At 36.4% G+C, this 18146-nt stretch overlaps 1 protein-coding gene across 1 annotated transcript; it reads left to right on the top strand.

Annotated features, from left to right (window-relative positions):
* Nucleotides 1-1255: 1255 nt before the first annotated feature.
* Nucleotides 1256-18019, top strand: LOC114537481 (vacuolar protein sorting-associated protein 54-like; the record flags this gene model as incomplete). The annotated part of the gene is made up of 16 exons (XM_028558515.1): nt 1256-1853; nt 2563-2837; nt 3654-3768; nt 5190-5224; nt 5325-5477; nt 5755-5897; nt 6325-6424; nt 11231-11373; nt 11457-11592; nt 12023-12130; nt 12393-12436; nt 12525-12627; nt 12900-12988; nt 14659-14782; nt 17104-17285; nt 17940-18019. Coding segments are annotated over exons 1-16 (2101 nt in total), but the record flags the coding sequence as incomplete, so codon positions are not given.
* Between the last annotated feature and the right edge of the window lie 127 nt (nt 18020-18146).

Here is an 18146-nt window from a genome sequence, read left to right as displayed (position 1 = left end):
ATCTACGCAACTCTTGCACCATCTGTCAATATCCCGGAACATGTTGCGCCAATAATAACTAGAACGAATACAAATAAACCAAATACTACAAAGCCGGATAATGTTTACAACTACTGAACTACATATCAGGCAGTGCATACTATTCAAGTTGATTCATTCAAGAGAGATGTAAGAGTTTAACCTTATTTCATTTTGACTTATCAACCGAGCTAAACGGGCTTAATATATATAACCAGCCCTATAGGCCTAGGAATCGGTGATCTATTGTATTATTTTCCGATAGGCGATAGGCAAAACATTTTGCGCACTAGTAAACTTCACTGAAACAAAAGGGATCTGCAATTGTTAGGAAAAATGTGAACCTGGCTGGCTAACAAGTAACAAGATTCTGTCATGTAAATTACATGGTGTATATATCGCAAACATTTTTGACTATTTAACAACACCATGAAAAACTTTGAAGAACCCCAATAAGACTCTTTCCTTCATGTCTGTCCCCTCTGTTGTTATATAATTAATTTTATGCCAGAAAAAACACCAAATCTGCAACAGAATTCAACCCTATGCATCTTTTCAATCGTAGATTCTATATAAGCATAATTTAAATGATTTCAAACTTTTACGTGCGTAAACGTACGACGTACGTCATGCAGTGGCGTAGGAAGCACCCAAAGGGGGCACCAGCTTCCAGGGGCATTTTTGGTTAATAACTGACGGGCAGCTAAAAATATGTATAGGAATGCAAGGACACCACTAATGCGGCTATGTTTATGCTCTACTCTTTAACTAGCATGTGTAAGTGGGCACAAGAAAAGGCACTTTCGATTTTAAAATAATACTCAGCTACATTAGCTTTTCCAAAAAAGGCATTTTCTTCACAATAAAGGCACTTTTGGTCCATTGAAAAATGCTACGCCCCTGACGTCAAAGGGAATCATATCATAGCTTCATAGCCCCTAAACTGCTGGATCGTCTTCGGGATTGTTGGAAGTAGTTCCTAGAAGGCGGAGTATAGGGTATTTATAATTTAATGGCGAAAACTAAAACTATTTTCATCAACTGGCAAGGAAGATGAACTCAAGTGGCTTTGTAGGTTCATCGTTTTTAGGGTTAGCCGTAGTCCTAACCAAATCTTGTATATTTTATATGATTTGAACACGTCGAGTGCTCTGGTTATTTCATTTCATGACCACAACTGAGCTATATAGCTATATAATATTCTGCTGGAGTGCTCTGTTAAAACCTTGGGAACGAGGTTTCAATATGGCGTGCGGATACGATACGTGGTACTGATCAGGGAAAAAGATCATTAATTTTGAGAAGGAAGAATGGCTGGTCTATTTAAACCGAGTTGAGTTAGTTGATTGTCAGAACCTTTTAATTTAAATCATAAATAATACGATGTCGGCTTGGAATACGAAGGAGAAGTAAAATCCTACTGCGAAGAAGTCAGATTTTCCATGTAGACATGCAGTGATGTAGCATTGCCTTGGTAGATAAATGGTTAAGCCTTGGTTTAATAAACATGTGGTTTTGGAAAAGATACTTCGTATTGTAAATAATATTTTAACTTCAGTTGGAAATGGCAGGGAACATGCTACAAATTGCAGACATGTTGCACCAAAGAACGTGGGCAATGTGTTTGATCTGTGAGGGCAAGATTACATTTCAGAATCCACGCGACTTTGCCAGACATCTTCGTTCAGAACATTGTTCCAAAGAAGGTGGCTCATTTGTTTGTCTTTATGGCTGGAATGGTGTGTGTCCATCGCTTCCTGTTGAAGGAGTCAGTGATGCTGATTATGAAGATCATGTTGAAAAGCACCATGTTGGAACATCATTTGCTAGGACTGGTAAGAATTAAGATTGATACTCTGAACTTGCTAGCAGTTTCATTATATCTGATTGGTAGGCAGTAGTTTCAAAACTTATGTCTATTTTTACCCAAAACAACTTCAAATCCCATCCCAAAATTTATAGCCCAACCTAAATCCTGACAGAAATAAACCTTCAACTTAAACAAAGAAATAAAAATAAAAAATAGAAATAAAAAATATTGTTTGAAATTAAAAGAGAAAGAAAATTACAAAATAATTGAAATAACCTCCAAAAACTAGCACTTCCTTTATTTTTTATATTGATACCATTGTTTTTGTTAACTTGTCTCAGCACCCCAAATGAATGTAATTGAACTTTATTTTTTAAATTATAAAGTAATGCACTATGTTGCCTTAACCTGCCTTAGGAATGATTATTCATTAAGGCCAGCAACATGGCCATTGTTCCTAAAATAATGTTTTAAAATGGAGTTTTAGGAATCCATTTTTATTCAATTGTAGTACTTTTTATGCAATAATGTTTGCAACACTTATTTTGGGGGTAGGAAACATTGCAAACAGCTGACCACAAATCAGCCAATTTTCACAATAAGTCTAAACAATAGCTAAATAAAAACTATGTGTAACATATGATACAATAGCATAAGTACAAAACCTTGTACGTCTTACTTATAAAGGAATGTACATCTTACTCATAAAGGAACCTTGTACATCTTATTTGTAGATGATTATGGTCTCAAAGAACGTCAATGTGATAACAGAATGATTGGTTATGTACAGATGCCACCTATCTCCTTTAGTGAAGAGAAATGGACATTTTTCTCCTCAACTCAGAATCTTGCAGCTGTTCTTAATGATCCTAATGAGAGAAAGCGATCTAAGGAATTTTTTACCAGGACTTGGGGTGCAGAATTTGAACCTTGTGAGGTGCCTCAGTTAACTTTGCTTCAAGCAGTTCCCAGGCACTACTTCAGTGACTATATTAAGAAAATTCAGTTTGTGAGTATCGATTATACTTGTATACAGTAGTTATATAGATAAACCTTACCATTTATTAAATATGATCTAATATACTCTTACTGTATGAAAAGAAATTGTCTATGTACTACACAATTTTTTGCTTATAATACAGTATACATTAATTACATTGATACATAATAAACATGCATTATGTTATGTATCACTCAGTTTGTTTCCTGAATGTTTCCTACACCACAGAATATGGGCCCATCAGAACTACTACAGTATACTTACATGTGTACTGAAGGCAGCAAAAAGTATAATGTCTACCATTTTAGGTTTTTTGTTGGAATGCTGCGGACATTGAATACCTAGGCCAAATTAGGCCCAGAAATGTCCCCAGCATGGAGTTTATGCACAGATATTGATAGGACCCAGTTCGGCCTTTAGCTGCATTCGCATATCACAACTTCTCAACGAGTTACAAATTTCAAACAAAAAAGGTTGAAAAATGTACATTTCTTGGAAAGTAACATCTGCTTAGTAGAAAAGGCAACAGTGAGAATGTTTGGTGAAGAATCAATGCTAGTGTCAGACAGTGTCTAGTAGAACAAACTGTGGATAATAAGCCAAAGTTTAAAAGTATGCATACCTTTTGTGAATAGTCGAACCTACATTGTATGCATTGAACAAAATATATCACTTCGGTTGTTCAATAAATAGATAGTTTGTTTTCCATTTCGAATAACTGGCATCTGTAATACTGCTATAAAATTTGCAGGCATATCAGTTTTTAAGAACTTCAAACAAGTATGCTCCAAGTTGATATGTATTTGATTTATTTGGTATTGACAGAGAATAAAGAATCATGAGAAGGTTAAAAAAAGTTTCCAAAGTGCTGACGAGTCAGATGATCTTGGTGATACTGGATTCAGCAAAGCCGCTGCTTGTGCTGCTAAGAGACAAGGCGGTAAGTGAAATTAGCGTTTGCCTCAAGTTTACATGAAAATGGTATAATAACTACAGTGAAACACGCAATCTGAATGATTAATAGCTGTGCAAGGTAAGACTTCGCCAGGAATTACCTTGGCCTGCATATTTTCCCACTTTCCAACAATCTCAGAAAATACCTCATAGATCACATATAGTGTATTGATCACTGACACAGAGTGCATAGCTCACAGAGTGCATAGATCACCAGTGGCGTAGCCAGCATCGATAATTGGGGGGGCCCATATTCATATATTCATGTTAACAGACTGTAAAGACAATTGATTTGAAAAGAAATTAATCCTGCGTATCACGAATATATGAATATTGGCCCCCCCAATTATCGTTCTGGCTACGCCACTGTAGATCACATAATCCTCCCATAAAAAATGTTTTATTTCTTTAGTGAATTATAATATGAATGATTGATAAATCAATTAGGATTTTGTGGCATTTTACTCTAGAGGAATAATTACAACTAAAAGTTAATGTTGCCGGAGACGTGCCGGTTGGGAAGCGTATTCTGAATATAAATATTAATACCCGGGTATTTTTAAAAACGGAGATTTTTTATCCGTTTTGGCCTGGCGTCGTGATAAATTACATGCAAATTTGAATATGTAGACTAAGGGGCTGTTTACATGAGCCCGGTTACCCGAGATTCAGCGAAGCGTGAGATGATTTTGAGGTATTGAAATGAGCAGATAACATGATCCTGGCAGTCATATAATCACCACAAAAATAGCATGTGCTTGTTTTGGTGTCATAAAGACTATTTCAATACCTCAAAGTCCTCTCACGCTTCGTTGAATCTGGGGTAACTGGGCTCATGTAAACAGTCCCTAAGAAGGTTCATGGAAATTTTTACACAGTTTAAATTTGGGCAAGGAACAGCTGAGAAAACCCGAAAGAATTACTATAAATTTATATACACATCCTACCATGCTTGGTATGTGTACCAATTTTAGACGTGTCGTGTCAATAATGAGTGTAGTGTAAACGGGACTATAGTTGGTTGATGACTTCTCAGCTGTTTCTCAGTTGAATTTCAATTGTGCATAAATTGCAGTAGAGAATCACCATTGCCCTCAATGACCAGAATCCCTACTCTCCTTATTGTAACGAACCGTGGTTTAATGTGATTGCGTGGTTAGACTTTCAGTGACATGCTAAAAACACGGCTTTATTGGTCGTAGGTGGCCCAAAATATTTGTGTGACATTTAACTACAAACAGACATTAAACATAGTGAAGATAATTTTGTTTTGCCTGTCCCGAAAAACGGGTGCAATTGTGACATCAAATTCATACACACATGTAGCTACGCACATGCACTTAAAGTGCTTAAAGTGCGTGTATAGCTACATTGGTGTGTGTAATAATACATACTCTTTGTTTTTAGACAAGTACCTAAATAATCTTGATGTCATTCCCAAGGTATAAACATTGCTATACCACACGTGTGCCGTAACTGTGTTTTGTTCCTCGTGAATCATTCGATTTCATGAACTAGTAAACCACAATTGCATTTCTCTAGACATTCATGGATGCAAATTTTACTTTGGAACATCCCGAGACATTCAAATACGTTATTCCTTTGACAAAAATGGACCCAGTTGATGTAAAAAATAGAAGCAGAAACGCCTTAATGAATATCCCTAAGAACTCTCTTAAGTTAATGCAAGAAAAGGTTTGTAACAACCTACATGGTCTTATAGCTTATCGTTATAGTAATCCCTGCGTGAGTTGTGATAACGAAAAGACCGGTCATAAGAAGCTCTATTTGGCTAATTTATTTTTTGTTATTATAACCGAATTTAGTTGATATAACCGGCGTGTTTTCTTGGTTGAACACTGTCACAAAATCTGTTTTTGTTTTCTTGCAAATATTTTATAGGTACAATACTTTGTTTACCTTAGACTAAATGCATCTTTCTAATATTTTCAAAAAAAATTTCTCACGACAGCTTTCCCATTTCCTGGACATTGCTGAGGTTGCTTTAGCTCATCAGATATCGTTGAGGTCTGAAGATTTCTTCTTAGCTGTGTCATCACAAGATCAGCTTCAAGAAGATGTTGGACGAACAAATGCTGAAATTAGACATTTAAGGTCTGTAACCATTGGGTTGTAGATGCGTTAACCTTAGGACTCAAAGTTCGTAAGATAGAACTGTAGGAAGTCTAAATGGCGGGTGGGGGGTGCCTATTCGTATATTCTTGATTTCTCTTAAAGCTATTGTTCCTATAGGGTAAGTAAATATGAATATGCACTCCCAACAATCAAGCGGTCTATTTGGTCCTGGCAGTGGCTGTTACATTAGAACATAATAATTGAAAGTTGCTAGGAGATATTTTTTTAAAATTTAATTTCGCATCAACCGGCTTCATCGATACATACATATACCTCTAGTGTACCTATTTTTGTACCTATAGACTAGTGTACCTAGAGTGTATGGAATTTCGCTGAAATTGTGAGGATTTATCGAGTAATAATTGTGCTCCTTCTTCAATTGGTTCTGCGTTTATTCATATATTAGAACGAAGATAAAACAAGTACAGAATGTGTTGTGTGGTGGTTCTTTTACGTTTATGCGGCTGGTGCAATTAAGATCAAGATATCACTGTGTTCATAACAAGGTAAATAACTTGTGAAAAAGATTGTATCAGAAACCACCGTTCAAGAAATACCTAGTGGTATGCACCAAGAAATTAGTGTTCGTAGAAGTCAATAATTATTATCTTAAATGAAGACTTAATAGACACCAAGAAACCAAGATGGCGGAATATACAGGGTGTATCAAAAAAAATGTCCCAAATGTAAAATTTCCGTTTTGCAGGATATTTTATAAGATTTGGCAAATTTTTGTGTTCCTGATGATTATGATGATGATTATTATTAAAATACTTGAATGGCAGTTCAAAAACGAACTGAAAAACACAAGTTTACAAGTATCAGAAATAAGACTATTTACATATTTACAGTGATAAAATACTCAGAAATACAATTACTAACATGTTAATCCAATAACTACAAGAAGATATGCTAACATTAGGTTCTAAAATATTAAAATATTAAAATGAGTTCCATTTACGTATGCAATACGGCAAAAAGCTATCATTATAGCGTTTCGTTCGACATTTAAAAAGAGAGATCGATCGAGGATGTCTGAGATCATACTCATGGGTTAAAAGTTTGGGTAATAGACTAGAAATTTTACCCGAAGGGTCATTATAATTATTTTTATAAAAGGATCTGCATAACCGTTCCCTTCTCGCTTCTAAGGTAGGTAAATTCAGGTCTTTAAGGCTTTCGGTGTAGGACAAATGGGGAAAAATAATTTTGAACGCACGTTGCTGAATATGTTCCAATTCAACGGTGAGGAAATTAGGTAGTGAGGTATGCCAAACTGGACATGCATATTCCAGGACAGGTCTGATGAAACTACAATATACCGCCTTAAGATCACTAGGTTGGACACCATTTCTTCTTAATAGCCTTAAGGCATACAGGCGTTTGCTTGCTTTAGAGGATATGTGCCTGATGTGTGTGGTCCACTTGAGATCGGAGGTTAAATTTACTCCCAGGAGTTTGATAGAGTTCACAGCCTCCAGAGGTAGGTTATTGACAAGCAAGGGTTGTGCCGGGGGTTGATTGATCAAGAAGGACACGGTGAAATCTTTAGTTTTTTTTACGTTTAATTTCATGTTGTTCACATTCGACCACTGAGACACCTTGTCGAGTTCTTGCTGTAATTTTGGAAAATCCGGTTCACATACTCTAACAACTTCAGAAATAGCACAATCATCAACGTACTTGTACAGTGGTAGTTCACTGGATAGATCATTGACCATTATAAGAAAGAACAAAGGGCCCAATTTTGTGCCTTGCGGAACTCCAGCATTGATTTCTTTCCAATCAGATTTACAAGATTTTAATTTAACGCGCTGTTGTCTGCCTTGAAGGAAACTTGAACACCAGTTTAATAACACGGGTGGAACGTTGAGGAGTTGTAATTTGCGCATTAGAATGTTATGGTCAATTCGATCAAACGCTTTGGAAAAATCAATAAAGCAGGATCGAATAATGGTATTAGGTGTTTCCAGGGCCGAAAGCCAATGGTGGATTAGGTGCACGAGGGCGTGAGTCGTTGAGGACTTTTTCACACAGCCAAACTGGAGGGGATCAATGAATGGCATAACAATGGGTGCAAGCCAATTGAACACGAAAGACTCAAGGATCTTGCTCAGTACTGCCGTGAGGGATATAGGTCTAAGGTCCGTATCAATAGATTTCGGTGTAGGGATCTTGCTTAAAGGGAGAACATCCGCGCATTTCCACAGATCAGGTACACGACCTTCTCTAATGGAAGAGTTAAACATGGAGCATACGGGGTAGCTAATATTTGCGGCACATGTTTTCAGGATCCAATTGGGGATCTCATCAGGTCCTACAGACTTACGATCGTTAACACCTGCCAATGCAAGTTCAACAGCATCACGCGTAATGACGTATCTATCAGGAACATTGGAAACGGGTACTGGAGTGAAATTTAAATGCGGTATATCAGCAGCAGTACTGCAGAAGGATTCATTAATGACGGTGGCAAGTTCAAAGTCTCTCAAGACGGTGCCGTTTATGGCTAGACTATTAAACGGAGGGGGGTTGGACATTCCTGACAACTGCTTGATACCGTCCCACCACTTTTTAGGATTGCTCTGGTTCATGTGATTGATTTTGTCGTTATAGAATCTTCGACGTGCACTTTTACAGAGTTTTATCACTTTATTGCGATAAACATTAAATTTGGGAAGGTCATTATTCAACCAAGCTTGTTGACGTTTCTTAATGGATTCTTTAATAGCGGGAGTAATCCATGGTTTATCGTTGGGATGGAGTTTAACAGTACGCATGGGAATACATGAATTCAAAGCACCATGAACCACAGACTGGAACAAATCCAGTTGATCGTCACATGAATTTCGCCTCATGAGCGGTGTCCAATTGACCGAGTCCAGGCAGGATATCAAATTTCGTTTGTTGGAAACACGATAATCACGCTTTTGGAGTCGTGTGGTGGGTAGGCTTGGAGCATGTGGTGAAGTGGGTTGAAGTAATATGCTAGAATGATCAGATTGGCCAATAGGTGGTAGGATGGTAGCATCGTAGTAAGCCGATAAGGTTGAAAATGCTTGATCAAGGATATTACTTCCCCTGGTAGGCTTGGTGACCAGAGTTTTCAATCTAAAGGAATTGCACAGATTTCCTGGCTTAAATTGGTTAAAATCTCCGAGAACCAGAACAGCGGGAATTAGGATAGTTGGCCAATGAGGAATCTAAACATTTGAAGATATGCGTTTCGAAGCGCGTGGTCATCGCTTTGGGGGGGTGATAAACTGTTCCCAGGATAATGGAGTTTATTCCTCGGGGTAATCGATCCATTTTGATTAAAAACCATTGACTCTCAATTTCAGGATCGCCTAAGTCAGCTAATTCGGTAAAATTAAGGTTTGAGTTAAAATAGGAACAAAGACCACCACCGCGCTGGTTATTCATTCTATCACGTCGGCAAGATACATAACCAGGAATACGTATAGACTCGTTAGTTATTTGTGGATTTAACCATGTTTCAGTAATTACGGCAACGTCACACAGTTCGATAGAAATTGATGCAGAAACTTCGTCTAACTTGTTGACCATCGACCTAACATTACTAAACCAAATCTTGGGAAAGCGTGGGATCGTAACAGGAGTCTTCAATGGGATTAATAATCTAAAATTGGGGACCCAGATGCGCTCCCGCCGTTTGTTTTTTCTGTAAGTAATCCTAGTAGGTTTTCCGTTTTGCAGGATATTTTATAAGATTTGGCAAATTTTTGTGTTCCTACAGATAGTTAAGACTTATCTGGTATACCTAGGCCAAATTTGGTTTTCCATTAACAAAATTATGTTACCGGGGGGGTGATTCCTTTCCGCTGATATTGAGAGGGCTTGCGCGTTTCAGGAAAAATAATGCAAACTGGGAGCAACGCGCGACCCCTAAAAGTGACAAATATTTCATTGCGCGCAGTGGATTAAATGCATGGTTGATTTTAGCGTGACCGCGTGATCTCATGCAAGGCTGGGCAAATGAATAAATTAAAGCGAGAAACTGAACAAGAAGACGAAGCGATTTAATAACAAGATTTTTATTCTTGATGTTAATCCTCAACATTTCCACCATTTCTTTCTAAGCAAACTGCAGCTCGTCTGAGCATGGTAAACACTGAACGGCGAACCACATTTGTCTGTCCTGCCTCAAATTATCCATTTCGTTCGAAATTCTTTCTTGCAAATCGCCTACGCTACCACCGGCAAATCTAGGCGAATGGACAGACAAATGGTTCGCTGTTCAGTGTTTAGTATGCTCAGACAAGCAGCAGTTTGCTTAGAATGAAATGGTGGACATGCTGAGGATTAACATCACGAATAAATCGCTTTGTTTTTGTCTTCAGTTTCTCGCTTTAATTTATTCATTTGCCTAGCCTTACATGAGATTGGTCACGCTAAAATCAACGATGCATTTAATCCACTGCGCGCAATGAGGTATTTGTCACCTTTAGGGGTCGCGCGTTGCTCCTAGTATGCATTATTTTTCCTGAAACTTTGACAGTTTATCAAAAAGCTTTCCTACTTTTAGACAGCTAAATAATATCGCAATTTCAGCTTCACATTTTCGCGCGCAAGCCCTCTCAATATCAGTGGAAAGGAACCACCCCCCCCCGGTAACATAATTTTGTTAATGAAAAACCAAACTTGGCCTAGGTATACCAGATAAGTCTTATCTATCTTTGGGAACACAAAAATTTGCCAAATTCTGCAAAATATCCTGAAAAACGGAAATTTTACATTTGGGACATTTTTTTTGATACACCCTGTATATAGAATGTCACGGCCATGTCAATCACGCATGCATTAGCGTAGCCAGCCCAACAATTTTGTCCCGTTATGCTAATATTTTGGTGTTTATTGACTTTGAAAACAATGAATTTCTAGGGAAATGAATAATAAAATTTGCATTTTTCATGACATTTGTATGTAGTATGTAGCATGTAGAAATTTGCATGTAGTATGACATTTGCATTCAGTTAAAAAATTTGTCATGTACGTGCGTTCTGAGGGGAATACTTGTCGCAAATGTAAAACCAGGGTTATATGGGTTTTGTGCAAGTTTCTCTTTGAAAGCCTTCTATTTCAATCTCAATTTAGTTTTTTTCTGTGTCGATCTCAGTTTTGAATTTTAGTGACTGAAAATCGATTCAAGTATATTTTATTCTATCAGATAAAGCATATACACGAATAATTTGATTAAGAACAGAATTCCAACGTGTTCGCTTATTAAATACTTGTGATCAATCTTTTGATATCAATCAATCACATCATGATCTCATTTTGCAATATTTTAGTTAAAACTGATGTCTGCAGTGCAGCAAACACAGCCAACTATACAACTCCTATTATCCACTGGAGATTTTGTTGCAGCATTAGATCTAATCTCCACAACGCAAGAAGTTCTCCAACTCGAGCTTGGTGGAATTCAGTGTCTAAGGTGAGTATTTAGGTCTACTTTAAGATTGTAATTAGACCTTTCTCAAGTCTAATTGTGGAAATGTTCTTTTTATACATACTCAGACACTTAGGTTCCCAGTTGGCCGAACTAGAGCGAGTCATTGAACGCATGATGGAGGCGGATTTCATAGAGTTTGCCACAACGAATCTTGCAAAACCGCTTGAAGACTATGATGAACAAGATCATGTCATTGACGAGGTTATAGCGCCGTGGATTTTTATAAATATGCATTGAGATTGGAAATCTGAATTATTATATTTGTAGACTCTCATTGAATTTTACAATCGATTCAAAACGTGAGAGTGCTTAATAGGGCCTAATATATCTAGAAAAATTTAGTGTGTAATGTTTCTTTAGCTATGTAATGTTCACAACCCAATGATAGAAAAAATATTAGCGAATCGACCTATTTCATATAAAATAAGAATGCATATATACTTATATAGTTTTTAGTGGTAAATTTGGTGCTTTAAATATAGAAGCTGAAATCACTCTGCCAAGAACCAATCAGGTTCCAGGAAACACCAGTGATATAAAAATTCAAATGAATATCATAAAGCAATAAAATAGCTGGCTTAATTAGTGCACCAGATAACGGGAATTTTTTCAAAATTTTACGAACTTTTAGGAACGCCTGGTATCCGTATTGTTTGGCCTCTTGAGAAAACAGAAATTCCATTTTATTTACGCGTATAAAGAAGAAGCATTTGCTACAATTAAAGAAACAGTAAAGGAGGTAAGTGCAAGTGGTCATACTCGAGTTGTTAATATATTGTTGAAATATGTAAAGATTTGCTTCAAACCTTGCAGTCATTCATATATACTTGTGTACAATATGTACTATAGTACAATGTGAACACTAAAATAATGATAGGGTACAAATGCATGCATCGTATTCATGCTAAACTTGCAAAAAAACATTTGAATTTAGTAAATCAATGTTATTGCTATCGTTTACAATTTGAGCAACCAGATTAGAAAATGGTGCCTCTTTTTAGACTGCAAGAAATTTCATGTCGCAAACTACGATCTCTGAAGACAGGTATTGACTTCATGTTGACTAGCAAATTTTGCCTAATTTTGATACATCTCGGTAAGCAAAGCCTTGCCTCGATTTATTTTACAAACAGTCAAGATTTACGTGACGCAATGCAAAGTCTGAATTTCCAAGCCTGGCTAGACATGTTAGAAGTTGTTTTCACCAACGTTTTACAGACGCTCAAGCGAATGAAGGTATATTTCTCTATTTTACCGAATACCAAGTTCAATACCAAATCCTATATAAATGATCATAATTTTTAAAAATATCACCCGAACACCATTGTACAAACATGCATTTTACAAACAAGAACAGGAAGTTGAGTAACTTTTAGGAAAATGTAATGTGCGACTTTTTAAGCACGGTACCCATTTTATGCGTGCCGCGTGTCGATAAATTTAGTGTAACGGGCCTGCATGCAGTGTGCATTGATATGTCGATGATTCAAGTGTTTATTTATATATAGATTCTTCACCAGAGTTTTGTCAATGTGCTTGCCATAGCAGCTGGCCAGGACCAGACGAAGTCTTGGTCTATGGAACATTCTACTGCAAGGTTTGTATGGCATGTATCGTATGGCATATTTTATGCATATGGCGGTTTCATTATTAAGCTGGTTACAAAAATGATTAATATAGATTAGTATACATTTTGAGGTGATTATTGATTTTCCAGCATTCTGATTGGTTAAGATCCATTGTCTCTGAAGTGTTAGTCCCCAGGTGGTGACTATAGCTTTTTGGTGTTGTTTTTCAAATACGAAATTTCAAATAAATTATAAATTTTTATGAAATTGTGTTGATTAATATTTGTAAACACCTCGAAATTTATACTTAAGGCTGTTTTCCACTTACGCGTTTTTCATACGCACGTACACGCACGTAAAAGTCTAAATCCTTATACGGACAGGAAAATTTCCTTTGTCGGTGAGTTCTCAGGCGGCGTTAATACAAAGGAAACTTTCCTGTCCTGTCCTGTCCGATCCAAAGGAGAATTTTCCTGAGTGGAAACCAGCCTTAAGTCGCCTCAGGCTCCGTGAATCAGATTCACCGCGCCTTCGGCAATTAACTGTTCATTAGTATATATTTACAAAGGTGATTTTTGAAAATTCTGCCCTCTGATTGGTTATTACGCGATAATCACCTAAGCGGATTTTTCAAAATGGCTGCGAGTTTTTGTGCAAGTGACAGATGAAGAAATACGTTATTTTAACAAAAATGGTGTATCTGAAAGCACAAAAGAAGTGAAAAAATTAGGCATAAAATTATTTTCAAGGTAAAAACTACTTTGTAGAACGTTTCATAACTTTTATTTTTATTTTGCGATAACATTGTTTGACTTGCATTGCCGTGAAACTGTGCAGATATTTGTTTATGACTGTAAAACATGTATTTTTGCAGCAGATTCGTTTCTTCAAAAAATCACCTTTGTAAGTATACTAAAACATATATTCGTTGATATTCACCTCATGATGGTAACGACACCATAAAAACAGTACTTAAGATTGGTTACCTGAAATTCATTTATTGTACCAATGTTTTATTGGTTGATTAGTTGGAAAAAAGTGTTTTCCTGGATAACAGTAAAACCGTATAAAAGTTTGATTTGGAAAAATGTTGTATAATGCGGAAAATGCTGCTTTGCAAAGTTTTTTCATTGAACACGGAAATTGTTACCACATTGGTCGAAAATGATAACAAATTACGCACGCAATACAAAAGTGTGCAAAATTTGCCAACTTTGCAATGCTAAATTTTCGCATTTTACAACAAAAATTTGCCATTTTATATCATTCTTGCATGTGCACACTTTCCAGTTTTTGTGCATGATTAATTTTCACCTCTTTGCCTATAAATCAAAAGTTAAGCACGTTAAACACAACTTAACCATCCTTTGACCAAACAGTTTAACAACAATTACTGGTAATCGTTGTATGATTAACCGGTGCTTGATAAAACAAACATGTTTGTTGGAAAAATTATAAAAATTGTCAGAGCCTCAAAAAAGACTTGAAAATTCCAAATGCTCCAAAATTCTGATACCTTGGACACTGATTTTCGTACACGATCCCCCTAAATCTGAATTCATACCCAATTTGCACCCCTTCTGTACTACCCCCCGGACTAAGTTAGAGGGGTTCGCACCCCCCTGCCCACCCTAGTATATATCCTGCTGCTTTTTTGGTTTTCTGTCTAATGTATCGCATGCATGTTGACATTATCTAGCAACGATGTCTTGATATCCTCGGTTCAATGTGGAAAGTTGTCAAATGAGAGCAAGGAAATCCTTGGAGGTGCTGGAGAACTGGCCCAAGCACGTTGTGTTAAACTGATCAACATTAGAGCTAAGGTTGGAGCTTTTGCCACGTAGTCAGAAGTGTAAGAGGCAAATTTTAGTTAGTTGGGGGTATTATTTCAAGCATGTCTAGCTGTAGCAAAGAATATTTTTAATGTGCGTACTCAGTTACAGCTAGATACGTTGAAAGAAAAGGCCCTAAACAACTAAAAAGTTGTTACGGCTAACGTGGCATGTATAGACGATTTTAAAACGTCTTTGCTCTTACGTAGCTTGGGAACCAAACATGTTCCTAATTTGCCAACTGGCTGCATTGGCCAATCGGAAAGTTACTTTGTCTGCGAACTACGTCTCGTAACGCAGACTTTTTATTATAGTTAGACCTTTCCCGATTGTGCTCGGCAACTTTTAAGCAACTTTTTAAAATTTGAATAACTGTTCTGGTCTCCAGCTACCTGGAGCAACTTTTGCTTTTTTGGTTAACAGGAAGCAACTTTTAGGCTTATACATGATCCATTCTGCTAATAGCTTACTAATTATTAAATAAAATCTCGACTATTAAACTAATTATTTATTCACAAGCGCAATCGGGAAAGGCCTAATTATAGTATACAGTGCAGAATTCACCTGAGTCCGATAATCAGACCAACAGTTCTTTGTAAAGCAGCGCACGCCTTTGTGTGACGTTTGCATACTACTTTCTTTGCTAATTGAGGTGGCTCCCTACAATTTTAAAAATATTGAAAACTTGTGATTTAGATTTTAGCACGAGATTTCTTGCTAAAAGAAAATAAATTTCCCAGATAAATTTACTAACATTCTAACAGTAAGAAATTGTCCATAAGTAACGTCATTGCCGTTGTTATGGTAACAATGGCGATTCAATATGGTCATTACTTATCGTTAGCGTGGCAGCTCCTCGCAAGAATGATTTTCATTGGCTGAACTTTACAATACATTTCTGTCTTAACCAATAGCATAGCTTCATTCTTTAGAAAGCATAGAAAAGCATTATCCAATTGCAGGAAAGCTTCCGAGCACTGCGACATGGCCCTTACGTATTCATGCCTTTTTATTTTATAAAATGTTTTGAACAAGTTTAGAAAAATTCTGTGGAGGCAAAAATTTTTCGTGATAATGATTTTTTGGCTCAGATTTTTGCTTCCTCAAATTTCCCATTTTCTTGTAAGAAAATTTTTCATAAAATAAAAAATGAGAGTAAAGGAACTTATTTTCGAGTAAAATGCGTGAATAGGTAAAATGTCGGCCATATATCGCCATTGTTACCATAACAACGGTAATGACGTCATACTTATGGACAATTTCTGACTGTTAGAATGTTGGTTAATATATCTCGAAAATTTCATTTCGTTTAGCAAGAAATCTGCCAAAATTTTAAATCTAAGTAATTTGTTTTCAATAATCTTAAAATTGTAGGGAGCCACCTTAAGGTATAGAATTAAGGTGCATGTATAGTTGTTTGTTAAGAGGAGATATTTTTCTATGTCGCGTAATATATGCCCAAAACCTCAGTTATATCTTCATGCAACAGCACTAAAATTTTCAGCATTAAAAATTTTTCGCAAACCTGAAAAGCATCCACAAAGTATGTTTGCTATATAATCTCAAAATATTGTGAAAATGAAACGATTTCTCGGGGTACGCCGAGAAGAAAATGACACTTGAATCGAAGCTTCTTTTGTATTCATTTCAGTTCTAATGGCGTTGACATTATATGATAGCCGCATTATATTTTGTAGTAATTCCTTTGTTTGGTGTTTTGCATTCACCAAATACAGTTCAAAACTTAGTTCACAACATAATCTAAAGGTTAATTAAAGGTAAAATAAATTAATTTGGGGCAGTACGCCGAAAAGATTTTAGGTTTTAAACGTTTTCGCGCCAAAATACGCGACATGATGAAAAATCTCGTCTTAATATACCAATGCTAGTTTACCAATAGACCTTTTGCATTATAGACCACTTTTTGATCTATGCAAGATAATCCAATCAAATCACCACAATTGAAAAGAGCGTACTAAAATTAGTAGAAATGGAAAGTTTGGTTGCCAAATGTCGTAAAATGCGGAAAATATAGTCTTGCAAAGTTCGCAAATTGGTATACTTTGGTTTAACACACGGAAATTGGTACCATATTCGGGCCCAAAATGGTGGTGGTGATTTGATTGGATTATCTTGCATAGATCAAAAAGTAGTCTCAAACGGAAATTAGCCATATAAACACTACACAAATATATTAAACTAAATATTTACTCATGTTACTGATCTCTGTACAACTTAAATGCAAAACCATTGCAAATTGTACCACAAGGATTCTAACTTAATGATCCCTTGATTTCTCTATTGAATCACAGGCTGGCTATTTTGATATGTTAGCCTCTGCAGAATTCGTTTCCCTCTCGAAGTCTGTTGAAAAGTTTGTATGTGAGTGTGAGGAAGTGTGTGGTCGTCACAGTCGTGCATTGAGATCCATCTTGGTCACACAATCCAAGAAATTCGTTGAGCGATTTCACGAGGAAAAGAAACAAAAGTTAAGGTAATGACAGAAAGAAATGAAATCGCCTCTCAAAACCATTAAATGAGGAAAATGTTGATGCAAAAAGTTGTAAGAGTAGCTTTTTGCGCGTAACATCAGTTTATTTAAAATATCCCAAATTTGTTATTTGAATATTTTGAGGCAGAAATTTCCAAAACTTCAATTTTATAAAACAAGTTTAGCTATCCATTTTCACTCAGGATTTTCTCAGCCAGAAGTTAGATGTGGATAAAAATGAATAAAAAATGTTTCAAATTAAAACCTCTTGTTTTAGTCCCAATTAACTGACAGTAATTACAATTTATTTAAATATTTTTAAAGCAAAAGCACGTGAATTTTTCATACCCTCTTATTGACCCTTATGTTTAAGGGCTGTTTACATGGTTCCGCTTAGCGCAGATTCTACGCAGCGTGAGATGATAACTCTTCATAAAACCAAATAAGAGCATGCTATTGTCAGAATTAGTACACGACTGCCAGAATCATGCTATATGCTCATTTCAATACCTCAAAGTCATATCACGCTTCGTTGAACCTTTGCTATGCGGAAACATGTAAACAACCCCCTAATATAGTAAGTCAGCCTGCAACAGTTCGTGAAAAGCACGCTTTGTCGATTTGAAAACAACACGCTTTGTCGTTTCATCGTTTCAGTTTAATTTTGGACAATGAAAGATGGAAACAAGCCGACGTCCCTGCTGAATTTCAGATCCTTGTGGATTCTTTAGTAGATGGTAAGTAATTGATGTTTTAATACATCCTCGTGCATGAAAAGAGCAACAGTATATGAATGACCAGGACGCGGTATACTGGAATTTGAGGTATTCCAGAAAACGAATCAAGATGGTGTGAATCTAGGGC

Source organism: Dendronephthya gigantea, unplaced genomic scaffold (genome assembly GCF_004324835.1).
Source record: "Dendronephthya gigantea isolate DGI-Jeju-01 unplaced genomic scaffold, DenGig_1.0 000158F, whole genome shotgun sequence".
Lineage (NCBI taxonomy): Eukaryota > Metazoa > Cnidaria > Anthozoa > Malacalcyonacea > Nephtheidae > Dendronephthya > Dendronephthya gigantea.
The sequence above is the reverse complement of the archived record's forward strand: the minus strand, read 5'-3'. Positions and strand labels throughout refer to the sequence as shown.